The 27,276-nt window shown below is 38.1% G+C and overlaps 1 protein-coding gene across 18 annotated transcripts in view; it reads right to left on the reverse strand.

The window, feature by feature from the left end:
- The window catches only part of TRIP12 (thyroid hormone receptor interactor 12), a 141,892-nt gene that overhangs the window by 91,323 nt on the left and 23,293 nt on the right, over positions 1-27,276 (reverse strand). For all 18 annotated transcript variants that reach the window (XM_064587208.1, XM_064587207.1, XM_045867792.3 and 15 more), the window contains one exon: positions 11,649-11,795. In XM_064587208.1, the coding sequence (XP_064443278.1) occupies positions 11,649-11,746 (98 nt within the window). In that variant the 5' untranslated portion in view covers positions 11,747-11,795. Of the gene's footprint in view, positions 1-11,648; positions 11,796-27,276 lie in introns of those variants that run through there.

Here is a 27,276-nt window from a genome sequence, read left to right on the forward strand (position 1 = left end):
AATTAAAAATACAATTCTGGGGGATGCTTTCCTTTTTCTCATTTTTGTTATAAATACAGAAGTAAATGGTTTTGAGCTTCCTTTGATGTTCAACAGTGCAAAGTGTAGTGGTTCTGAAGTCACTGAACTAGCTACTTCTTACACTAAGTGATTTCTGTAAATCATTTCTGTAAGATTTTCAAGCTTTTTCGTAAGATCTTCATAGCTTACCAAATCTTCCATGCTAACTGAACATCTATTCAATTTCAGTTCATATATTAACACTGTAGGAAATACTGCCTATGAGCCAACACTACTTCCATGTTATACTGACATCATTTCCCTATTTAGCAAGTGTATGTGGGCCAACTCATATTAAAGAAACCCAAGTTACAACAGAACAGACTAATAAACTCTGGGTTATGTGCTTATTTTAAGACTCACATGCTTCTTGTTGACTTTTAGGCAAATCATAGTTGACTGCCCCTTTATTTAATAAAATACTTGGTAGTCCAAAGGGTTAAAAACCATCTTTAATCCAGGGGACATCTAAGACAGGATAAAATCTTGTATCAAAGAACTCATTCTTGTCTTAATGGTAGGAAAAATGGCTAGTTATAAGTAACCAGTTAATACTTTACATCACCGGTCTTGAATTTTGTTTGAAACTAATTTTCTTGCCAGACATATTCACAGTTCAAATACATGTACATACTACCAAACATAAATGACTTGGGGCTTAATTAAATCTCCAAATTTTTTTTTGTATGTGTATACAGATGTGCATGCATTTTTATGCTTTTATATTTTATATACAAAATTAACAGTATAATTTTTGTCTTCTAAAAACTAAATGCTTTGTTTATAAGGTTCATAAATAAAATGCATGTTTTAAATTGATTTTTAAATACTGATTTTCAATAATCAGGGTGGAAAGTTCATTTAAATTACTTTAAACAAAAAACTCACTAATGTTCTCAGCAAAATGTACTGTTTTCCTATTTTCAATCACAAAACAAAAACTGATTAGTCTGACCAATGTTCCTATGTTTAGTCATGGCGAAATGCTAGCCCAATGGATTCTGTAATTTACAGTAAAAAACTCCTTTTTTACAAAGCAATGTTTTAAGTATCAACTTAAATGGCTCTCCCTCTAGGGAACATTTTGAAAACATGTTAGGGAACTGGGTGCTACTGCCATTTAGCAGATGTGGACTAGAGATAAAAAATGTCAGACAAAATGAAAAATTGTCCCATGACCCATAGATTTCAAGTAGCCTTGGTAATATATGAAAACCTTATGAAAAAAACTTGAAATCTGGCCATGATAATAGGTAAAAAGACATGCTCATAATTTCTCAGCTTGTATTTGTTTTGCGTGGTTTTTATATACATTAATTTCTCCAGCACTCCATGGGAACCAACAAAAGATGACATTTTTTGCAGCTTTACCAAGGGTCATGTATCATTCTGGAAAAGTCTACAATGAAAATGCTGCTTTTGGCATTTAAGTATGTTGCTGTAGCTGCCACATTCAGTAAGTTCAAATATAGATACAAGCATATAAATACACTGTCATCTTGTGTCAATGCACCCAAGCATTTACCTACTGAAATAATCTTATTTTGTTACTGACTGTTTTCCTTTTACTTATTTTTACCCTTATAAAATGCTTGTACAAAATTATATATATTTAGAAACACTTTGTTTCTAAACTGTTTAGAAACTGTTGTATTTCTTAATTCATTTCAAGCTAACAAAGGGGCATCATAATAAAGATGTTTACATTATATGATACACATTATAGAGTGGGAGAATTAGATCAATAGAACAGAGTTGAGAACTACTGTAACAAGCTACTCATTTCAACAGATTAGTTAGGTTTGCCAACTCAAATATACGCAAGTCATGACAAGGCATATAAATATGGATAACACAGCTGAAGTTCCTGTCCTCAAACAGGTCAGTGCCTCATAAAACAAAGTGATCTACCAGGTGCTATAAAGTTCCCAACAAAGGAAGAAATTACTACTAGCAGGAGAATATAGGCTTTATAGACTACATGGATTTAAACCACACCCTGAAGAATGAAAAGCTGAAGAAAAAGAACATTCGAGTCAAAAGCAGAGTATAGGCAAAGGCAGTGGCAGGAAAATATGAAACCCACATGGCACCTGGCAAATGATGTGAATTTCCCTGAGCACAGAGCTACATTAGGAAACAAGGTTGAAAGGACAGGCTAGGGCTTAAATGCCTTGTCAAAGGATCTAGATTTTGTCCTTTGATAACAGGCTGCAGTAGGAGATTGACAGCGTTACAAACAGTAAGGCAAAAGCAAAAAATTCTGTATGTTCAACAACCCAAGTAATACTGAGGATGAATAAACTACAGTACATACTTTACTGTGTAACGGAAAACAAGGCAGAGGGATTGAATAGAATCAAATCTGTAGAAAAAGATGGCCCCAAAAGGGAACCATACAGCTCAATATACTTTCACCTCCCACATTTCACAAAGGAGTTGGGTAAGGAGTATAAACACCAAAGTAATCCAAAGTAAATTAGTGATTAGTGATAGGTTAGTGATGCAGTGTTAAAAGTATTTCATAGGGTAGATTGGCTTTTGTAACTACCTGAGTAAAAACTTACTAAGAGGACCGCAGAACACATACTTTTAAAGGTGTGATTATGTGGTAACATTACATTTATTTTTTAGATGCATTATCCAACTTAATCCTCAAAAGACACCCAAGGCAGGTCTATTTCCATTTTAAAGATGCAGGGAATGAGGCTGGCACAAAATCACCCGGCCCCTAGGCAGGAAAGGTAAGACTGAGTCCAGGCATTCTGACTCTGTAAATCTGAAACCCCACAGCTATACCTAGGGACTCGGGGTCAAAGAAAAAGGCCTGCATTTACAGTTATGAAATTTTTCCTATCCATTTTGGTATTTCTGTCCCTAATTGTATACATGTCAAATTAAATGGCTTAAGGCTCTGCAAATGATAATACGAGAAAAATGGAAGAAAGTATGTCAAAAAAGGAGCCCTCCTGCTTTCTTTTGCTTTCCACATTACCAAGAAACAGCCTTCCATGTGTGATGCTAAACTTGGTGTTCAACTATGGAAGGAGCATTTGTATATATTCCTTTTTTCATTCACACCCATACTCCTCTAGGAAAACATTCTGATACTGAGAAAGCACTTGTAAAAACTGGTGTGTGAAACATCAGATTCCCTCAATATGGAGGGACAGAAGAATCAAAGCAAAGCCTCAGTTAAGGATATGAAATAATCTATGGCAGCTGACATCTTACAGGTTTCCAATCTGTATATCGTGTGACTTTTAAACACAATCTCACACTTAGTGATTAAAGCAAGAAATCTATACTGTGAAGGGCGCCTGGGTGGCTCAGTTGGTTAAGCGACTGCCTTCGGCTCAGGTCATGATCCTGGAGTCCCAGGATCAAGTCCCACATTGGGCTCCCTGCTCGGCAGGGAGTCTGCTTCTCCCTCTGACCCTCCTCCCTCTCATGCTCTCTGTCTCTCATTCTCTCTCTCTCAAATAAATAAATAAAATCTTAAAAAAAAAAAAAAAAGAAATCTATACTGTGAAGAAATTTACAAAACACGTTAAGATATTATTTTGTTGGTACAACAAAGAACTTCACACGGTTAACTATGAAGAATCCTATCTGCGAAACCTCCAACTACAAAACAGCAGACTCTGTCCTTAGACCAAGTGCAACCATGCCACTGTTAAACACAACATTGTAAATCTCGCCTCCCAGCCCTGGTGGGACAAACCAGCCTTCTCAGTATTACCGAAACAATGCTAGAAGTGGAAGAGTATGTGCGTACACGGTTGGGTGGCTAAAACTCAGAGTACCTAATTAGAGCAATAAGATTCACCATTACTGAACCAGTTACCTGGCTAACTCTAGTATACAATTTTATAAAAGTGGTTTCAATTTAGTCCTAAGAAACAATGAGGTCATTTTCACACCACACAAACCGTGTCTCCCATTAACATTCTTGTCCTCCCCAAAGAGGATAAAGCTTGAACTTCCACCTGCAAAGGTCAGGATAAAAAAAGAGACAGAAGGTACACACAAAAAAAGAATATAAAAAAGGTATCCATACTGGTGAATTAAGTAGGAGATTGAAGAAAATACACTGTACACATGGCTATGCTGCACCAAGTAGAATTTTGGGAAGGAAACAAATGGTCTGTTGTAGACATGGGAGTAAGAATAAAAAAATGTTTCAATGGCCTTTAAGAGTTATAACGTTCAGTTTACAAATATTCTATTTCTCCTCTGACCAGAACACACGGTAGGGTGGCACTTGCCAAAGTATCTGGAAGTTATGTGCAGCCACCTTGTTCTGTCAAGGGAATGCGAGCGGAAATGAATCCCTTCTCAGGGAAGCCTTGGAAAGCCAGAGGGCAATTCCCCACACTCTCTTGCCAGAGCAATCTACGTGAATCCCTGAATGTGCAGACAGAGAGCAGAGCCAGCAGCTGACCCAGGATGGACACGTGTTCTGGTGGCTAGATTGTCAAATACAAGAATGATTTAGTTGTTTGTTCCTGCATCATACTCACCCACCCTGTTATGCAGCCCACTTCAACCCTGCCCAATTTTTTTTTTTTTTTAAAGATTTTATTTATTTATTTGACAGAGAGAGACATAGTGAGAGAGGGAACACAAGTAGGGGGAGGGGGAGAGGGAGAAGCAGGCTTCCCGCCGAGCAGGGAGCCCGATGCGGGGCTTGATCCCAGGACCCTGGGATCACGACCTGAGCCAAAGGCAGATGCCTAACGACTGAGCCACCCAGGCGCCCCAACCCTGCCCTATTTCAACTCTGCCTTCACTCCAATCATCTTTTCATGACCATTTCCATAAAAGATGGTCACATTTCTGTGCCTAGAAATGCCAAGGTAGTCAACCTTCTTATTTCGAGCCCACACTAGTATCTGTTGAACACCTACCACTTTAGGGCAAAGTAGCAAGTGGCACAAAAAATTAGAAATAAAATCTGCACTCTCTAACTAATGACACCACATGTCAAGTAGAGACAAATAATAGCTGACATGTACCACCTGCTTTGCAACTGCTTCTTCAGCCTTCAGAGCCCAAATCAATGAGGTCATCGCTAGAAATGTTTCTCACCTGACTCTAATAATCACCTACATGCCCATTTCCCCTACTGAGTTGGAACAGCTTGTAATAAAGGCTTTCTACTCTCATTTTTATAACTACCCTCTAGCATGGTGCTTACTAGCATGGTGTCCTACAAATGGATGAATACAATCTTATACGGAGTTCGGATTACAAGTACGTTAAGATAGGACAGGGCTCTTTAAAGCCAAAAGAAGCTTTATTAAAATAATATACATGTGGGGCGCCTGGGCGGCTCAGTTTGTTGGGCATCTGACTCTTGATTTCAGCTCAGGTGGTAATCTCAGGGCCGTCGGATTGAGCCCCACGTTGGGCTCCAAGCCCAGGGCAGAGTCCACTTGCGGTTCTCTCTCCCTCTGCCCCTCCCCATGCTTGCGCACTCTCTCTCAAATAAGTAAATAAAATCTTTAAAATAATACACACATATCTCCAGATTCAAAACAGCTAAACAACCAAACCTAGAGAAGACAAGAGTCAACACAGTTCTAAAGAACTAAGAACTCAAACTAGCCAGAACTGATGTATCTGCTTTTCTCTGCCTATCCATCTGTTTCCCTAAGGCAGGAGATGTGCAGTTGGCAACTTCAGATTCACATCTTCTCTTTGCTACCAGAAGGAGAAAGTTTCCAGTTTGAATCATGTGACCACCCCATTCCCACCAATGAGCTCAGAAAAATGGAAGACTGCATATTCTCCCAGCTTTGGCAAAAGACTAGGCAATGGGCAGCCAAGAGCAGAGTATGATCATGTTGGAAAAGAATAACTACCATTCAAACCGCAGAGGTGAAGAACTGAGTGAGATAATTCAACAAAAGAGGATTACTGTTACAAGAGGGGCTCACATCAGCTGAGTGACTTTAAAGGTCAGTTCTACTGTACAGTGGTATGAAGAGAGACTCACAATATATACAGACTTACTGGTATGCTTATGTAGAAAAATATTCTCAGATCTCATTCTTTAAACCTATTTTTTCCAATGTTTAACCTCATTACTATAGAAACACCAATAAAAAAAAGTTTGTGATTTTTTTTCCCTATCAAATTAACAATAACAAGGTGAAAATAACATGAACAGAATGATGAGACAAAAAACACTCTTTTTCCTAATGGTGACAAATAAGTAAATGGGTGAAAATAACAATAACAAGGTGAAAATAACATGAACAGAATGATGAGACAAAAAACACTCTTTTTCCTAATGGTGACAAATAAGTAAATGGGTGAAAAAAGTTGACCGTATGTGAAACAAGTTGACCATAAAAAGAACTCCCTTTGACCAAGTGATTTCACTTCCAGGAACCTATCCTTAAGAGACACCTGAAATACAAACATTTATGCATGAGCAACAACTTTCCCATTACAACCATTTAACTATCCAAAAACTAAAAAGTAATTTTGGAAAATGTTATATATTGATTCAGTAAGTCAAGTGGCCATTTGTAAACAATTACAAAAAAAAAAAAAAAGTTAGGATGCTGAGTTTAAAAAAAAAAAAAAAAAAAACAGGATCCAGGGGCACCTGGGTGGCTCAGTCATTAAGCGTCTGCCTTCGGCTCAGGTCATGGTCCCAGGGTCCTGGGATTGAGCCCCACATCGGGCTCCCTGCTCGGCGGGAAGCCTGCTTCTCCCTCTCCCACTCCACCTGCTCGTGTTTCTGCTCTAGCTATCTCTCTCTCTGTCAAATAAATAAAATCTTTAAAAATAAATAAAACAAGATCCAAAACTGTATTTACAATGTAATCAGCTACATGCTAAATTGTACTTTCAAGACAGATAAAAATAAAAATGTTAACACAAACTTTATCTCTGGATATTCGTGTTCTTTTTGTACTTTTCTGTATCCCGTCCAACTGAAACAGATTTTAAAGCAAAACCCCAATCTATTTACTTTATGTACAATTAACACTGGCTAAAAAATATTAAAAAGTCCCTATTCTGACAATGTTAACAAAAAGTTTTACCTATAGGTCTCATAACTGAGTTTTTACTTCATAGTAAGTAATTTAAACTTTGCATACAAATTTTTTTTAATGGGGCTGGGGAGGAGGAGTGGACTGGATTCAAGCATTTCCTCACTCCATCAAAAAATCTGACAGAGGGGGCGGGGCGGTGGCTCAGTCGGGTTAAGCATCTGACTCTCGATTTCAGCTCAGGTCGTGATCGCAGGGTACTGAGAGGACTGTGTCCAGCTCCACGCTGGATGTGGAGCCTGCTTAAGATTCTCTCTCCCCCTCTCCCTGCCCTGCCCCCAGCTCTCTCTCTCTTCAAAAAAATCTGACAGACACCAGAAAAGAGAAGAACAGATCAGCTACAACCCAAAAAACTACAGAAGGGAAAGAGAGAAATCAAAGAAGAAATCTAGTTCATTTATGGATAGAGAACAAGGATTGGGGAAAACAGAGAAGAGAAAATAATGAGGGGAGATTCAATATATACCAAAGATCCTAATTTCTATTAGCTTAAGGATGAATGAAAACTATTCTTCTAAAAAGAAAAGAAAAGGTAAGTGACCTTGATTTGGGGGAAGGGAAGGAATGGTCACAGGAAGAAAGCTATGCAAAGACAGCCTGATGCAAGTTTAAAAAACAAAAAAGTGAAAAAAATTCTAGGAGGGAAAAACTGCTACTTAAGTCCTCAACTGAATGAGCTAATATTCTTCCATTATACATACTTATACTCTCTTCCAAGTCCTTTATCATATGGATTAAGTGGTTTGTGCAGTAAAAACAGTTGAGCATAATGAAAATAATCACCGACTTTAGAGTCAAGTGGTTGGAAATCAGGTCCTGACTCTACACACTAGCTGTATAATGTTGAACAAACTACCACATTCGGAGAACAGGAGTTACATACTTATTAGCACACAGAGTTTCTGTGAGTCTTTACTGGAAGAACATGTATAAAAAAAAATTTAACTTAAAACACGCCAACAGTGCACTGTTGTTGTTGTGTATGTTGTTATTACCATGAGTTGCATCATTGTATCACTACGAGAACGTTTTCTTCTTTTTTAAGATTTTATTTATTTATTTGACAGAGAGAGCACAAGCAGGGGGAATGGCAGGCAGAGGGAGAAGCAGGCTCCCCGCTGAGCAGAGGAGGATGAACACGGGGCTCCATCCCAGACCCTGAGATCATGACCTGAGCCGAAGGCAGATGCTTAACCACCCCACTATGAGTACATTTTCAGGATCAGGTCTACTTCTGAATCAAAAGCTGACAATAACAGCATTTTACTTAGGAAAGCTAATCAACAGGAATCAGATAAAGAGAACAAAAACACAGTTGTAACTGCGCCCTCCCCACTTACCCAGTCCTCTCTCTCTTACCCCCAAAATCACCAGAAAGGTTTCTATAGGTTAGATCACTTCTAGTATATCACACTCTACAGGGGGTTTCAATGTCAGCCTGGGCTCTGATAAAAAGGTCCTTACCAGGTTCGAGATTCTATCATGAGCAAAAAAATCCAGCTAAGAAGAGAAAATAAAATTCGAACGAACTAATAACTCCTAATTTGCATTCTTAGTCAAACTGGTAAATTTTTTTGGCTAATATTCTAAATTTGAATGTCCTGATCATAATTATACTTATCCACATAAAAGGAGGAAAAATATATATATTCAGAGTTATTACTAAATTATGGTACAGTCACACACTGGACCATAAAAGATTTTAAAAGTCATGTCTTTTAAACAATTTTAGGGACATAGGAAATGACACAAATGATACTGGGATTAAAGGGAGGGGAGGGGTAGGACGTGGCCCTCTTGTGTGTGCTGGTTTTGCCAGGAAATGTTTTTTGAAAACATGCAGAAGTTGAAACTGTAAGAAATGAAATAGGCTACCTTACTGAAAGGGAGAAGGGATTAAAGTACAAAAACCCTCATTATACTCTGCTTTATATTCTTTTGGCATATTTTCTGCCATTCCAAACACATTTTTAAATTTTATACTTATCCTTCACAAATGAGCGTACAATTTTTTTTTCAAATTGTTATTATTGAAGTATGGTTGGCAATGTCCTAGTAGTTTCAGGTGAACAACATAGTGATCTAACTAGTCTATACATTACTCAGTGCTCACCACAATAAGTGTAGTCACCATCTGTCAACATACATTATTGCAACATTATTGATTATATTCCCTAGGCTGTACTTTTCACATCTGTGACTTATTTTAATACCGAAAGTTTGAACTTTTAATGCCTTTCAACTACTTCACCCATCCTGCCACCCACCCCTCTCCCCTCCGGCAACTACCAATTTGCTCTCCGTATGAATCTGTTTCTGTTTTCAGTTTGTTCATTTTCTTTTTAGATTACATATATAATTGAAATTATCCGGTATTCGTCTTTCTCTGACTGACTTAATTCAATTAGCACAACTCCCTCCAGCTCCATCCATGTTGTTGCAAATGGCAAGATTTCATTCTTTTTTAAATGGCTCAGTAATATTCCATTATACACATATACCACACATCTTTTTGCTCCATCATTCTAACGATGGATGCTTAGGTTGCTTGCATAACTTGGCTATTATAAATAATGCTGAAATGAACAGAGGAGTGCATATATCTTTTGGAATTAGTGTTCTTGTTTTCTTTGGGTAAATACCCAGCAGAATTACTGAATTGCATGGTATTTCTATTTTTAATTTTTTGAGGAACCTACATACTGTTTTCCACAGTCACCGCACCAACTGAACATATGACTGACAGACTTAAAGCAAATAAACTATGGCAAAAGTGTGCCAATCTACAAATGACAGTTCCATCTTGATTACAACTTTATTAGTTATTTAAACTAATGCATCTTAATAACTAATATTAACCACTCCCATTTCTATTTCCCTCTCATATTTTTAAAATGCATAATACGATAAAATATTTACACCAACATATAGAAAAAGACAATGCTGCTGAAACATCACTGTGGATTTCAGAACCAGGGTACTGTATGAAGATCAAAATGTTTGTCAGTCGTGTGCAAGAGTTCAAATAGAACCTGAGTATTACTATGGAATACTGCAGTTGTGCCAAAGGTTCAAATTATTTACTGATTTTTTAAAGTTTTTTTAAAGTAATCTCTATGCCCAACATGGGGCTCGAACTCATGCCGCTGAGATCAAGAGTCATATGCTCTACTGGCTAAGCCAGCCAGGTGCCCCCAAAATGGTACATGTATTTTTGTGTAAACACATGCACATATAGGCACACATATTCATGTGATAAAGACAACTAAGGAAACTGCAAATGTTAACAGTGGTAATATCTGAATTGTTTGGATGTTCTCCTTTACACTCTTCTGTGTTCTCCAAATTCTCTAAAATAAACATGGATTGTTTTTATAATGGAAGAGGGGTATTTTTTAATCAACAGATAAAGTGCGGCTGCTACGAAGAATAATCTGAATGTAAAAAAGCAAAAAACAAGTTCAGAACAGAACTCTGTACTAAGCACTGGGCTACCAGGGTAGCACACATTGCTGAAGTTAACTGACAGCCTTATGACACAGATATCCCCCCACTGTGTGGACTAAGAACTTGAGGTTTCCAAAAGATAGAACAAAGGACACACAGCTATTTAACAGCAGTGACAGTCATTGCACAGAACCCTGTCCTAGTCCAAAGTCCATACGCTCAACTACCAAAATAGCCTGACATCAATAGAGGGGGTTGATATATTCTTTACATTTGACATTTAGTATTTTTTATGTAATTTACTAGACAATATATACACGGTAATGCCTCCCAATCTTGTATCAGGTAATCGTATTAGGATCTTGCCATTATTGACTGCAAGCTAAACACGGGTCGGAGAATGAGGCCTTGCAAGTAAAGTTCGGAGTATTTTATGCATAAAATGACAGTCCTTGGCTAAATAAGACAAGGAATTTTCCATTCCAGAGAATGCATCTGACTCTTCACAGTGCCTCCTATACAAGTAGTCCAACTAAAAACCTGCTAAACAGACCACTGAGAAAATGATGAGGAAGTGATATGCCCACAAAGTCAGACTGCCTCACCAGCCTGTCAGCATCCCTACACTGTCAAACAATAAGATGGGGAAAAAAACTCAAAAGCTAGACATCAGAACTCAAGATCTTAAAAAAAATGAAGCTTCCTTTCAGTAAAATAAAGACACACATAAAGAAAGGCACCACAAACCGTCAATCGAAAGCCGTGCTACAGCACGTGTGTGAGAGAGTGAAGAGAAAGGGCAAACCAAACAGGACGTATCACATGTTCATGACCCTTAAATTAGATTTCTGATAATGTCAATGACTGACAACTATTTTTTGAGCCTAGCACATTTGGGAAATGATGAAAGAACTGCTTTGAATTCCAGTTTTATTTGTGTTACTTGGCTCAAAAGTAAGGAAAAAATTACCCACATTTGTAGTGAACCATTTAAGTTTTTGTCCTCATAATGAGGTTTATAAAAACGCTTTTATTCACTCATTACTTTTCAAATTACCATCAAATACATACCTTCCTCCTATCGAGTCGTCTTGTGGTTGGGCCCCGGCAGTGTTCCTCTGTGAACGTCGCAGTGACCCCCCTGGATTGTTATTAGGCCGGTTGGACATTGGCACCTCTCTCTTGAAGGGACATACCCTTTCTAGACACTACCATTCACTAAAAGGGAAAAAAATGAGAAAAAAACATCAGCTATATGTGGTACAACACAGAAACCAAATAAAGGGAACCAAAGATGAAGGGGAAATTTTATGTAAATAATCTGTACAGCCTTCACCGATGCTACACGGTCTTATTTGAAATCTGATTAGTATATTGCAAGATGTCAGGAATATACCAAATTCAAGGCACGTGGTCCAAAACCCAGCACATAAAATTAACATAGATTTCGCACGGAACACCCAGGAAGTTCTCAAAGAAAACAGAGCACAAGCAGAAATTTATCTTTGCTTCTCCATTTCCTGTGGTGTGCAGCAAAGAGCACGACGCCCAACCTCAGAATACCTTGGCTCAAGTCCTGTGACAGGACAGGTATTAAAGGAGTCTGCCTTTGTACAAACCAGAGCCTCTAGCCTCCAACTCCTCAGCCAAAGAATAAAAAACAACACGTCATGCCTACTTCACAGTATTGCTGTGAATAACAAATGCCATCACAAATACAAAAGAAACCGTCAAACTACGGAGAAATGAGGAGAGAGCGGCTCAAGTACAGTGAACTGAGAAATGGTCCCAGATATCCTAGATTTCAACATCAGCTATGCTGGCTGTGACCTTGGACAAGACACTTAATCTCCAGATTTCATTTACCTCTTCTGTGAAATCAGTGTATCACCTATTTCAAAGAATTGCTAGAAATTGTGAGAATAATTCCTAAGTATAACAATTTAGCTCAAAACACGGTTCTTAATCATAAATGTGAACTTTCTGTAAGAAATTTAATTATTATGCAGAAAAAATGCTGATACTCAAAGAAAATCGGTTCAACTGATAAAGAGGCCACTATAACTATCAGAGAAAGAATCACAATTTGTATAAGTCAAATCTTCACAATTTTTCTTAAGCCTCGAGTCAAACTCCAAGTAGAGTTCTTTAATTCTATTTACTGGGAGGGAAGAGAACGAATGTGACATTACAGGAACTGATGCTAAAGAGAATGCAAATTAATCATGACTAAATCTATTCCTAGATTTTGTTTTAAGAGATTCCATGGCCTGCCTGTAACAGGAAGCATGTTTTCTTTTGAGTTACAGGTTGACCCAAATCAGTAGAAAAGGACTGTTTCTGTCACATGTGCCCACATCATCAATTAATATACTAAACAAACTCTGGTGAGAAAGTTCATACTAATGTAATTACCATCAATTTTAGAAAGAAAAAACAGGAAATAGCATGAAAACACTGAGAAAGAGAAAAATTAAATTTACATGTACCGATATGGAAAGATCTCCCCCAAGATATGTTAGAGGGTAAACAGTATAAAACTCCCAGCTGTGTGTACGTATATTTAAAAGGTCAAGTATGTATCCTTATATATTGTCTACACATTGTAAACTGATGGAAGGAATCATAAAACACTCTGTTAATACTGCCTGCCATTGAGGGCGCCTGGATGGCTCAGTCAGTTAAGCATCTGCCTTCGGCTCAGGTCATGATCTCGGTCCTGGGATGGAGTCCCATAGTGGGCTTCCTGCTCAGCAGGGAGCCTGCTTCTCCCTCTCCCTCTGCCTGCTGCTCCCCCCCATCCATCCCCCGCTTGTACTCTCTCTGTCAAATAAATAAATAAATAAAATCTTAAAAAAAAAACAAAACGAAACACTGCCTGCTGTTGGGAAATAGGACCTAGGGTCTGAAGTCTGCGATGAAAGGAGTTATTTTTATTATTTACCTTTTGTAAGCCATAAGGTAGGTCACTCTAGCAGTGGAGTTAGAAATGCAGGGCTCTGGAGTTACACTGCCTCTGGCTGAGTTTGAATTCTGACTCCACACAACTTGTTCTCTGTGCTTCTGTCTACCAAATGTGGATAAAGAACTTACCTCCTAGAGCAGTTGGAAGGATTAAATGAGAAATCCATGCAAACCACGTAACAGAGTGCCTCTGGTATTGCAAAGGTGCGGTACATGTTAATTATTTCTGTTATTACTATCAACGCTTATTCAGAATAAAAGAATACTGGTGGCAAAACAACATACTGAGGGAGACTTCACCATAAAAACCACTGTCCAGTTGAGTCTTACATTTCTGGCAATATAGATTCAAAGTGAATTTTGCTATAAACACAATAAATAGTGTTTTTAATTAGGGATGAACTTCACAATATAACCTGGGAAGCTTTGTCAAAATATGAATGCCTGGCTTCTGCCCTCAGAGATTCCGATTCTGTGGGGGCAGAAACTGGAGACATTTTACAAGAGCTCTCCTACTGCACTGCACCCGAGAACAACTGCTCCCTATTAGAGAATTAAATAAAAGCCGTTCTATCTCAGAATCACCCAAAAAGCTTTACCAATTCAAACATCACAATGCCATTTCACTTGGACCCTAAACAGCATGGATACACAGGAGAGCAGCGTGATACTGCTGCTTTCACTCTGAAACGCAAAGACTTATTAAACAAGTTTGGTAGATCTCACCTGCCTATTTCCTGTTACTAAATGCATACTGCCTGTCATGGGGTGTTAAGTCATTCAAAGGAGTCTAAGTCACACTGGTTATTCTGACCTATAGTTACCAAAGTAATCTAAATAACACCCCCAACATCTTCAGAGCTTGTCCACCAGTACCATTATCAGCCCACGGCCTGCTCATGGGTAATTCTTGAGATTTACGAGAGAAAGGGTGGCAAGTAAGACGACACTTATTTACCAAAGTGCTACTTGTTTTTAAAGCATAAGTTGATTTTTTTTTTTTTTTAAAGATTTTATTTTTAAGTAATCTCTACACCCATGACATGATCAGGAGTTGCATGCTCCACCAACTGAGCTAGCCAGGTACAGCCTAAATTGATCTTTAAGGAAGGAGGCCAGGCTCTATTAAACTTTGTGGAGTTTAAACCCCAAAAAGTAAATATAAGATTAACATAGGATACATACAGGACCGTCCCCTCTGCCAAGTTACCAATAAATCCAAAGCTGGAAGGGACCCTCCAGGAAGACCAAGTTCAACTCTTTACATTACAGACAAAACCAAAAAAGTTCAAGTCTCTGAATCCTGATACTGAGATCTAACCCTTCTGGAGATCACCACCACCTCAACTTCAACCAAATTTAACTCCTCTCTGGCTCCAGGTAAGAGCCCAAAAGTTTTCACCGAGCAATGATTTTTTCTTATTATATGAATATTCAGTACTGTCTTAACCAATTACTTATGCCTAATGTATTTTACTAATTAAATTTTAAAACACACACGAGTTACACCAATATAAAAATTATATTGCTAACCCACAGAATGGGAGAAGATATTTGCAAATGACACTACAGATAAAGGGCTGGTATCCAAGATCTATAAAGAACTTCTCAAACTCAACACCCAAAAAACAAATAATCAAGTTAAAAAGTGGGCAGAAGATATGAAAAGACACTTCTCTGAAGAAGACATACAAATGGCTAACAGACACATGAAAAAATGTTCATCATCATTAGCCATCAGGGAAATCCAAATCAAAACCACATTGAGATACCACCTTACACCAGTTAGAATGGCAAAAATGGACAGGGAAAGAAACAACACATGTTGGAGAGGTTGTGGAGAAAGGGGAACCCTCTTACACTGTTGGTGGGAATGCAAGTTGGTACAGCCACTTTGGAAAACAGTGTGGAGGTTCCTCAAAAATTTAAAAAGAGCTACCCTATGACCCAGCAATTGCACAAAGACCCAAAGACACAGATGTAGTGAAAAGAAGGGCCATATGCACCCCAATGTTCACAGCAGCAATGTCCGCAATAGCCAAACTGTGGGAAGAGCTGAGATGCCCTTCAACAGATGAATGGATAAAGAAGATGTGGTCCATATATACAATGGAATATTACTCAGCCATCAGAAAGGATGAATACCCAACTTTTACATCAACATGGATGGGACTGGAGGAGATTATGCTAAGTGAAGTAAGTCAAGCAGAGAAAGTCAATTATCATATGGTTTCACTTACTTGTGGAACATAAGGAATAGCATGGAGGAAATTAGGAGAAGGAAGGGGAAAATGGGGGGGCAGAATTGGAGGGAGAGATGAACCATGAGAGACTATGGACTCTGAGAAACAAACAGCGTTTTAGAGGGGAGGGGGCAGGGGGGATTGGTTAGCCCGGTGACGGGTTTTAAGGAGGGCACGTACTGCATGGAGCACTGGGTATTATACGAAAACAATGGATTGTGGATCACCACATCAAAAACCAATGATGTATTGTATGGTGACTAACATAATAAAATTTTTTTAAAAATTATATTGCTAGAATTTGTTTTAATAACCTGAAATGAATATGAACTCAAAAGATTCCATCTTCATGTTGAAACCAGAAGTTTTAAGTCCAGCCTATTAGTAACCCTATCAAGTCCTGAAACATACTACTCTTCTATCACCTTCATTTCTGTGAAAATAATCACCAAGCTTTTTTCACAGAAAACTTCTGATATTAATTCCTAAAGAACTAAAATAAAATAGATGGCATATAGGACTTTGAACTCAATAGGAGAAGCATAAAAACACTAATGGGTATGCTGAAGACTAAATCTCGTGACTGTGTTCACAGCTAAGTGTCCAACAAACTTACTCACTGTTCAGGTGAAACAGCATTTGAATTTTATGTGAAAAAGTATTTAGTTCTGGGACACCTGGGTGGCTCAGTCGGTTAAGTGTCTGCCTTCGGCTCAAGTCATGATCCCAAGGTCCTGGCCGGCACCGAGCTCCCTGCTCAGCAGGGAGCCTATTACTAGCTCTGCCTGCCACTCTCCCTGCTTGTGCTTTCTTAGATAGATAGATAGATAGATAGATAGATAGATAGATAGATAGATAGATAGATAGATAGATAAAACAAATAAGTGCTTAGTTTTCAGGCAAACAGAACCTTTTCAAGAAAAACAGAACTGCATATTAACCTACATTTAAAAATTCATCCTTAAAATTTTATAAAAAGGATATTCTTTCAAAGAAACTTCAACTGCAGTCATTTTGGAAACTGATTTTGCTTCTAATTTTGTATTTCAAAAATCACAGAAGAAAGGTTAAGGTTAGGGAAAAAAAACTTAAAAAAAATTCAACCATTCATTTAGTGTAAAACTCACAACACCAAGAGAAACAGATGGCAAAAATTAACTTTAGGATGTGGTAATTCTTCCTAATCAAATGGTCAAGTATGAAAGGAATACCACAGAGGTTAGTATTTATGCAGAATTTTTATCACATGAAGGGCATTTGATAGACTGGAAAGCAAATCTCAAATTTAGTAATGCAAAATGGAGTCATGAATAGCCCCAAAGTGAACCTAATGTGTTTATTCATGTAATCACTATTACCTATTTGAGAGACAACACTGAAAACCGAAAAAAAACTGCAGTATTTCACAGTAAAGATGGTAACATTAAAAAAGCTAACACTTATATCCACACACGGTGTCTGCAGAAAGGTTTTCAGCTTCCAGAACTGACAATGAAAGTGAATTTATCCACTGTCTCCGCCACCCCCATTTCTTATGCCCTCTATTTAGATATGATCCTCCAAAGGAGACTTGCTTTGGCTTCAGATTCTGAAACTGGAGTTTAATCACAACAGTAATAAACACAACTGCATAACACGTTTACTCCTCCGATTCTATTAAGCAAAATATAAAGGTGCCAATGAGCCTTATAAACCATTTTACTATTCCTACTTTATAAATAAGATAAGGGAAGTATTACAAAATTAAGTAGCCTGCATGCAACAAGATACGGCATATGGACTTTCAGACTGCAAGCAATGGCATCCAGAACTGCAAATGTGAACAACTCCATATCCTAGATCCAAAAAAAGTCTAGACTTAGGAGCAAGTATGGTAAGTTAAACACCCCAGTGGTAGTATTAAACAATGCCACAATAAAATAGCATAGAAGTCACCCTTGTTTACATAAGAAGTCATTTTTGCATAAATAAGAATGCCAAGGACTTCAAACAAGTCCTTGGCATTCTTATTCTTCAAACAAGACTACCTTTAAAACAGGAATGAAAGACCTTCCAGCAGCTTCCCTAAGAGCAAGGGGCTGAGAGGTGCTGAGAGACAGGAAACAATGTCAGCTAGGCGTTTATTTCAATTTAGGGGCATCAAAACCAATCCAACGTCATGATGGAATACTGAATGTTGTACAACACATAAAAGTAGTATTTTCAAATTATGTATTTTAACACTAGAAAACAGTATTTAGTAGAAAGATGCAGGGTTTAAAGGGAAAACTAAAATAAAAACTATGGGTAATGTTTACTCTGTGCTTACCATGTACCAGGCTAAGTACCTTTTCATCTAATTTCTACAACAACCTTACAAAAAATAGGTACTGGAAATGACCTTCCTTCAGAGAAACGGTGGAACTTAGTTAAATTCTAACACCAAGAGACCAACAAGTAACCAGGCCACATTCAAACACAGACTTGACCTAAAGTCCATGCCCTTTAGGACTATGTTAATATGGCTGAACAAACAAAAATGAATTATACATTTACCTTTTTTAAAGAGTCAAACATTAGAGAACCATGACATTCCAAGCCTGGAGCATATCCTGAAGATTCTAATCCTTTCACAGTTCTTTGAAAAAAAATCAGTTTAACTGACCATTCCGTAAATGAATTGTCAGAAACTGCACTAAATGATCTGAGAAGCAGTATCAAAAGTGATACTGTAAACAGAGAAGAAAAGGTGACTTAACTTTGCCCTCACCAGGTTGAGGGGCCAGCTTAAAAAGACAGAGACATGAGAAGGGCAGAGGAATGAGGAAGTCACAATGGAGGAACACTGAGTAGGTTAATAGTGCTCAAACATGAGATCTGGGAAGAACTTGGACCTGGAAACAAGTCCAATCTGTATCATGAAGGGCCTAAAACTCAAAATTTTGCATTTGAGATCTACAGATATGGAGGCAGATCAACTATTAAGCTACCACATAAATCTAAGGATAAATGAGGGTCTGATAATGGAAGATGGAATGAAGAGATAGCAGTCAAACACTGAAACTATAAAATCTACACAATCAAAAACAGAAAAGGAAGAATCCAGTTGAGCAGAATCAAAGACTCATCTGAAGTATGAGGAATAAACACTGAAGGTATAAAACAAAACAAAAAGTATGGTGGAAAAATCAGGAAGGTGGTATTGCAGACACTGAGAGGAATAAGACAGGCAGAGTTCAAAGGTCACAGAAAGGACAGACACACAAGACTGAGAAGTGTCCATCAGATTTGAGGAGGAGAACGTTATGGTTAAGTTCAATGGACAGTAAATACTAAATGCTGGACTATAAAGAGGACAGAGAATAGACAGCCAACGAAGTAGGGGCAGGCAGGTTTGACAAAGGCCACATCGGCAGGAATGTGTGTGATTTTCCTTTCTAAAAAAATAAGTCTTGAACATGTTTATGTATTTAAGGGAAAATCTTACTGAAAAGGCTGGAAGTGGGGTATAGTTTGCTATAGGAAGAAAAAGAGAATTAAGAGTATAAGCCTCAGTGGTGCCTGGGTGGCTCAGTCGTTAAGCATCTGCCTTTGGCTCAGGTCATGATCCCGGGGTCCTGGGATCGAGCCCCACATCAGGCTCCCTGCTCAGCGGGAAGCCTGCTTCTCCCTCTCCCACTCCCCCTGCTTGTGTTCCCTCTCTCGCTGTCTCTCTCTCTGTCAAATAAATAAAATCTTTAAAAAAAGAGTATAAGCCTCAGACGATTAGAAAGGTACATCAATCTCCAAGGCAAGAGAAGATAAATGAAAGCAAGGACGCACATGCCTAGCTGGACTGAATCTGTGACTAACATGTATGAGAAAAATAAGAGAAATGGAAATTTCAACGAGTTTCCCTAATGGGAGAACAGGAAATTGAACAGACTATGAGCAAGGAAGACTGCCCAGCAGCACTAAGAACCTACATAAGAAGAATCCATAAACTTAAGTGTCAATCCACACCTGATGTGATTATCTCATTTATGCAAGAGGAAATCCTCATCCAAAGAGTCAACCGCTCAAAAGCATACATCTATTTAGGGACATATCTAACAGTGGAATCCAGCTCTCCAGAATGCCAGTGGAAAGTACATTTTCCGTTATGCCGTTCTACTCCAAAACACCAATTCAACCACTTTGTTTATTGATTTGTTGACAGCTGACCCATTTACAGAGGGGCAAACAGAATACACCTGACCCACCAGCGTCTGAATAATTTCTATACTATATTTTCATTTACAAAGTACAAATTAGAAACTAAAGTGCCTACAACAAACACTTAATCTTGGGGCGCCTGGATGGTTCAGCTGGTTAAGCGGCTGCCTTCGGCTCAGGTCATGATCCCAGGGCCCTGGGATGGAGCCCCACGTCGGGCTCCCTGCTCGGCGGGAAGCCTGCTTCTCCCTCTCCCACTCCCCCTGCTTGTGCTCCTGCTCTCGCTCTCTGTCAAATAAATAAATAAAATCTTAAAAAAAAAAAAATGCATAAGAAAATCCCATTTGTAATGAAACTAGAGGAAAAATGGACTACACCCTAAATCATGGAAGACCATTTGCCAGATACAATAAAATCTGTAATAAAAAAAAAAAAAAACCTATACCAAAAACAGGAGAGGTAAAGATCCCAGAGTTTTTGTTTTGCTTTTTTAAGAAAAAAAAAAAAGGTAAGAAGAATATCTTAAGGGTTCCTATCAATGACCCTTTCCTTGAAAAAACTAAGAACTATAGAGCAAGGGCAACAAACGATCAAAGTACCTCCTCCTTAGGGGCCAGTTTCACAACCCAGAATAGCAAGGAAGGCGTGGCTACTAAAAAGGAGGCAGGCGCACCATTTGTATTTAACAGCACCCTGATTAACCAAGACAAAACACAGGCTAGAACCGGGAGAGAAGCAGATAAGGGAAACAGCAACTCCAAAATTAAGATCAGCTGGGCAAACAATCACTAAACCACCAAGCCAAAGGTAGCACAACGGCTTTGCACTGAGATGATCCACTCTGCTCAAAGGGAGAATAACCAAAAGCAAAACTGAAAATTAACAGCAGGGCAAAGGAAGAAATTCGAATTGGTGAAACAAATGAAGGAGAGAAAAAGGGAGGACATGATTAATAAAAGAAACAGAAGGAAAAAATAATACTATTGCACAATTTTTAAAAATTGATTATCAAACAGGAAGACAACCTTAAGATTTTGAGACGGAAAATGCTCTATGCATTACAAATGGAACTACTGTCAAGATTTTAAGCAAAAAAGCATGTACAGAATGCTGCGCACAGAATACATCTACATATATAATTTTGTATAAGTAAGTAATCACTGGCTTAAATATTACCTACAGAGAATACATTAAAAAAAAAACTTTAAATCATCTACCTTTTTAGGACAGGACCCTCTGAGGCCTTTTACGTTTTGAATCATGTACCTATTTCCCTACTCAAAAAATTCTTTACACAATTATGTATGTTGTAATTTTAACTCTACAGAAGATGACAGTGGGTAAAAATAACAACAACAACAAAAATACATGAAAACACTACCCATTTTTAGCAGATTATTTTCTCATTTTCTTTTTTTAAATCATGTGGTCTCTTTACTAGAAACTGCAGAAAAATTCAAAAACTGATTATTTTCAAAGGTTTCTATACCCCAGATATATGTTTATTAAAAAAATAATAATAATTTCATAATCCAAATCCTGTTTCCAAGAAAATGGAGTTTTTACTGCCTAAAACACAGACCACAGAGAATGACACAATGAAAGAGCCAGAGATCTCGTATCCATCACTGCACCAAAAGTCTGTTTTGTGGAACACTGTACTATGATCAATTTATCAGAAACAAATACAATCTAGCCCAGCTACTTCTAAAATAGCACCTCATTCCCTAATATGAATCCTGTCCTAGCTCCTATCACTTGCATAATCCTTCAAAATACTAACCGCATTTAATAGAGTGTTTCCTTCTAGTTGTTAAGGTCTCAAGGATTACAGACTAGAGTCAGCAAGTTTAAGCCCATGTGCCAAAGATGGCTCATAGACCCAGTTTTAAGAGGTCTCAATCCTGCTGGCTAGTACATCCTCTTAAAGATGTCCTTTTCCACCTACCCAGGAACGAAGAGACAAAAGGAAAGGTTACGTACTAGATAGTCTCTAAAATCTGATTCTGCTCTAAATGTTGTAACACTCTAACCTAACATTTATTTTAGCTTTTCTTAAATGGAGTATATTGTGTAAATTCTTCCTTATAAAGACCTAGTAACACCACGATCACACAGAGGGAAAATCAAAACAGAAGAGCTACTGAGAGAGGGAGGAAGGAATAATTGGTAAAATGCCTCTCTCCACCCAGGGACAGAAAGATGCCTGCTGTGTAAGAATCAGTTATTGAAAGCAAAACACAAAGTATCCTGTAGTTTACAGCAAGGTGCTCCCAGTGGACAAAAATAATTTTATGTTTGGTAAATGACCGTTAGAGCACAGGGACACACATAATAAGGCAATTACTCTCAATTTTTTTTTTCAATACATGTTGTCACTGCTGCGAACTCCACCATCATAATGAAATCAAAGAGGTTAATTTCTTTAACACTGCTTGTATTAGAAAGTCTTCCTAGCCTTCCCTGCAACAACAAAAACTATTTCAACACAGTGATAATCATGGACTGGTACCAACTTCTTGAAGCAAGGGTATGTAACCTGTAATCAACAGTGTTAGATCCTGGAGAATTTTCAGGAACAAGTATTACTAAATTTGTGGTTAGGCTCAAGAAAAAGTAAACTAAAAAATGTAACTCAAAGTTGAAGAGACAAGATACAGACTATAACCTTAATACAAGGTAGAACAATGCATAGTGCCAAGTTTTTGTTTAAAATCATGTCACAGGAAATGCATCTAAATTTGGAAATAGTCTCAGAAAATATTTTTCAAAAGTTAAAAAAAAAAACCCTCATATTTAGAATGTTATATACTCTACAGACCAGTGCCCCACATTTCTACAAATAGTAGCATTTTTACCAAAAATAAGTATAATGACTATATCTACAATGAGCCAGAACAAGTAACAAACCTATAACGAAGGAAGATATTAAAGCTATTGCTCCCAAACCTAAGGGTTTTTTTTTTCCATATTGATTCCTGGGCCCTATCAGAATGGGGGTAAAGGGAAATCAAGCTGATTTTTTTTTTTTTTTTTAAAGCTCCTTACATTAGGGCGCCTGGGTGGCTCAGTTGGTTAAGCGACTGCCTTCAGCTCAGGTCATGATCCTGGAGTCCCAGGATTGAGTCCCGCATCGGGCTCCCTGCTCGGCGGGGAGCCTGCTTCTCCCTCTGCCCCTCCCCCCTCTCATGTGCTCTCTCTCTCTCTCTCATTCTCTCTGTCTCAAATAAATAAATAAAATCTTTAAAAAAAAAAAAAAAGCTCCTTACATTATTCTAGTATTAGCTAGGTTTCAGAATTGACACAGGTTACACCATTTTTTTTGCTATCATTACGTATCACCTAATCCTCTGCAACCTTTACAGGAATCTCCTCCTTTCCATAATTAAAAACTGCCACTCATCTTCTTAGAATCCAGCAATTCCACTTCTAGGAATCTTCTGGGAATCTAACCTAAAGAAACACTTGCACAAGTATGCAAGGATATATGTAATCAAGATGCTAGCTGCTGTACATCAGAGAGGATAACTGGAGAAAATCCAAATGTTCTCAGTAGGGAATGGTTAAATAAGCACACTGTAGCAAGTCTATGGCATGCTTAGAGGTCCTAAAAACAAAGAGGTAGATTTGTACATACTGCACTCCTATGAAGGGCAGAACTTACTTAATTCCCGCAACAAATATTTGCGAGCCTTGACAGGCATCAACAGACATAATCTTTGCCTGGATGGAGCTCATGCTCAATTGGGAAGACAAAAATAATCAAGTTATTTGCACATTGTGCTAAGTACCATGGAAGATGGAATAGGAGAAAAAGAGGACAAAGCAAAGAATAACAGGAAGTGGGAAGGAAAAAGCTACTTTAGGTTGACTCATCAGGTAATACCTCTCTGAAGAGATATTTTTAAGCTGAGACCAGAGGACAAGAATGAAACAGGGGGAAAGAGTCTATATATTTGTCTGTACATATATTAGGGGAAAAAGATCCAGAAAAATATACCTAAATGTCAACAGTAAAGAAGAGAGGGAAGCTTGTAAAAAGCACCTATTTCTTTAATCAGTTCGAATTCTGGCTCTACCATAAACCATGTTACCTGGGAGAAATTTATTACTTATCAAAGGCTTAGTTTCCTCATCTATAAAATGAAGATAAGTAGATCTCATTAGGTTAATAAAAATAACCGAAAGTATAACATTTAGAAGATACAGTAAGCAGGGGCACCTGGGTGGCTCAGTCAGTTAAGCATCTGACTCTTGACTTTGGCACAGGTCATGATCTCAGGGTCGTGAGACCAAGCCCTGCATTGGGCTATGCACTGAGCAAGGAGCCTACTTAAGACCAGCTCCCGGGCACCTGGGTGGTTCAGTCGTTAAGCGTTGCCTTCGGCTCAGGTCATGATCCCAGGGTGCTGGGATCGAGCCCCGCATCGGGCTCCCTGCTCGGCGGGAAGCCTGCTTCTCCCTCTCCCACTCCTCCTGCTTGTGTTCCCTCTCTCGCTGTGTCTCTGTCAAATAAATAAATAAAATCTTAAACAAACAAACAAACAAAAAGACCAGCTCCCTCCTCCGCACCCCCTCCAGTCTCACACACGTGTGCTCTCTTGCGCTCTCAAAAAAAAAAAAAGGCAAGCAAACTGCAAAGGAGGGGGAAGAAGAGAGCACGTACATATTAAGTTTTAAGAGACATAGCAACAAAATGCGGTATACAAACTGTGAACACTGACTGGATATTTACAGATTTAAGGAACTATTTTTTATTGTACAGTCATGGGATTAAGCTTATGTCTTTAAAAAGAGTTCTCATCTTTCAAAGAAACGGACTGAAATATTGACACATCAAGTAACAACCAAAATTTGCTTCAGAATAATTGAGGGGGGCTAAGAGTATGGGTGTAAAAGTGGCCAGGAGTTGACAGTGTAGGATCTGGGTCTTGGGCACACAGAGGTTCATGAGACAGTTCTGTTTTTGTGTATGTTAGAAATCCTCCAGAATAAATCTCTCATAGAAAGAGTAAGCACCCAAATATATGTTGTTATGAACTTTGGAAGGGAAAGGAGACTTGCTTTTGTTTTCAGAGTCATTACCACTTGCTTTTTTAAAAAAATATGTCCATAGAGATTTCACTTTTATCAGAAATGAGAAAAATTAAGCTTCTGGATATAGAACAAATCATCCCTGACCTAAATGTGTCAACCTACATTTCATTCATTCATCCTTTAAATCCTTGCCTTCCAACTCTTAACACACTGTAAGATTATCAAAGAAGACATGCCTTTCAGAGGTAAAGACACAAAAGAAAACAAACCCTGTCCCCCATCATTTGAGAAATGGCCACAATGACCCTATACATCGTCCTACAGTCCTGTTTTCCATAGTTTCTAAGTGCAGAAGTACTCCTTCCTTATAGAAGCTGAGCACAAGTCTTCTGATGCTGTAAGATCCAACTGCCTAACAGCAAACGCCAGAGGATGTAGAATCAGTTCAACTCTTCACCCAATTATTTGCAGTGGAGCTAAACAGCTATCCATATGAAAGAGAAACACCTCCACTTCAGGCAGTCTGCACGTCAGAGTTCCTGCTAAATCTCAAGTACTGACTAACAGCGCCTTTAGCAAGAACATGTAAATACCATGTAAACATGGAATACAATGAAAACAAAGTAAACTGGCCCATGTGAACCAATAAAGTATATTAACAACAGCCCTTCTCAACTGAGCACTGGATCTTTTACATATATGTAAGTGGATCCAGACAGCAATGATGGTGAGTTCCAAGAGTCTTTGGCACATTGAAGTAGTTATGGACCAGTGGATCTCATTTCTAGCCTAAACAAAATTTTCTCAGCTGAAATAAAATGATCAAAAAATTAAAAGCCATTTTTAAATCAAAAGAATATTTACCACTCTTAAAATAGCACAAATACAAATTGAACAAAATGTGTGAAAACAGGCTAGTTGTACAAATCCAATTCCCTTCCCGAACTCTTTGTAATCTTTTTTACTTCTCATTCACTACACCTTCTCCCCAACAATTATGAAAATTTTCAAAATACAAAAACTTGAGAATTGTTCCATAAATACCCATAATTCCATCACCTAAGCTTTTACAAGTAGCAGTATGTTAATCTCCTTTATCACAGATGTATCCCTATCTATTTACCTATGCATCCCTGTCTGTCTGGCCAAATACCCATTTCAAATTAAGCTGCAGACATCATTATACTTTGTATCATTAACTAGGGCGCAAATTTTGTTTCGTTTTCAGTTAAATTTACATACAGTGAAATGCACAAATCTTAAGTATAAAACTTAATGAATTTTGTCAAGCTTATACACCTAAATCCTAAATAAATATGTAACCTAAACCCTTATCAAGCTAGAGTATCACCCAAGAGTTTTTTTGTGCTCCTAGCCAGTCAATCCTGCATTTCTCCCAACTCTAAAAACCATCATGCTAATTTTTCTCACCAGAGATTAGTCTTACCTCTTCCACGACTTCCTGTAAATTGAACCAAAGAATGTGTACTCTTTTGCACAAAGCTTCTTTAACTCAGTATATTCTGAGATTCATTCATGTGGCTGAGTGCATGAGTATGTACTGCTGAGTAGTATTCCACTGTGTGATTATTATCATTTTGTTTATCCATTCTTCTGTTGACGGGCACATGGACTATTTCTAGATTTGGGCCATTAAGAATAAGCTGCTACAAACATTCTTCTACAAGTCTTTCAAAGGACATATGCTTTCATTTCTCTTAAGTAAATACTAAGAGTAGAATTCCTAGATCATCGTGAAGATTATGATTAACTTCTAAAGGAACCATGAGACCTTTCCCAAAACAGCTACATTTTACACTCCTACCAATAAGAATGTAATTTCCAGTTGCTCCACGACCTTGTCAACATATGGTGTTATCAGTCTTTTAGAAAGTTAGCCATTCTCATGGAGGGGTAGTGGTATCTCACTGTTCAAATTTATACTTCCTTACTAATGATGTTGATCACTTCCTTATAAAGATTTTCCCACTTGACTCTCCAAACCCAAACTTCAAGAACCTAATCTTATTTCAAATTTTAGTCTTTATCATTAAAACAAAACAAAACAAAACAACAAACTACCACTCTGGGCTATACTTTGAGGACTGAGATGACCAGATATATGCCTAATCCCCAACGCACCCAACTGCTAAATCACCTTGCTGCTAAGCGGTGAAGACAGAGGGACTCATCGAGGGAGAGAAAGAGAGAATAAAAAAACCTCTATCTGGAAATCTCTACATGCATGGCCAAGATTTCTAGTCATAATCTGAAATTTCAAT

This window comes from Mirounga angustirostris, unplaced genomic scaffold (genome assembly GCF_029215605.1).
Source record: "Mirounga angustirostris isolate CCGP_5_RB_7025 unplaced genomic scaffold, mMirAng1.0.hap1 SCAF_3, whole genome shotgun sequence".
In the NCBI taxonomy this organism is placed as follows: domain Eukaryota; kingdom Metazoa; phylum Chordata; class Mammalia; order Carnivora; family Phocidae; genus Mirounga; species Mirounga angustirostris.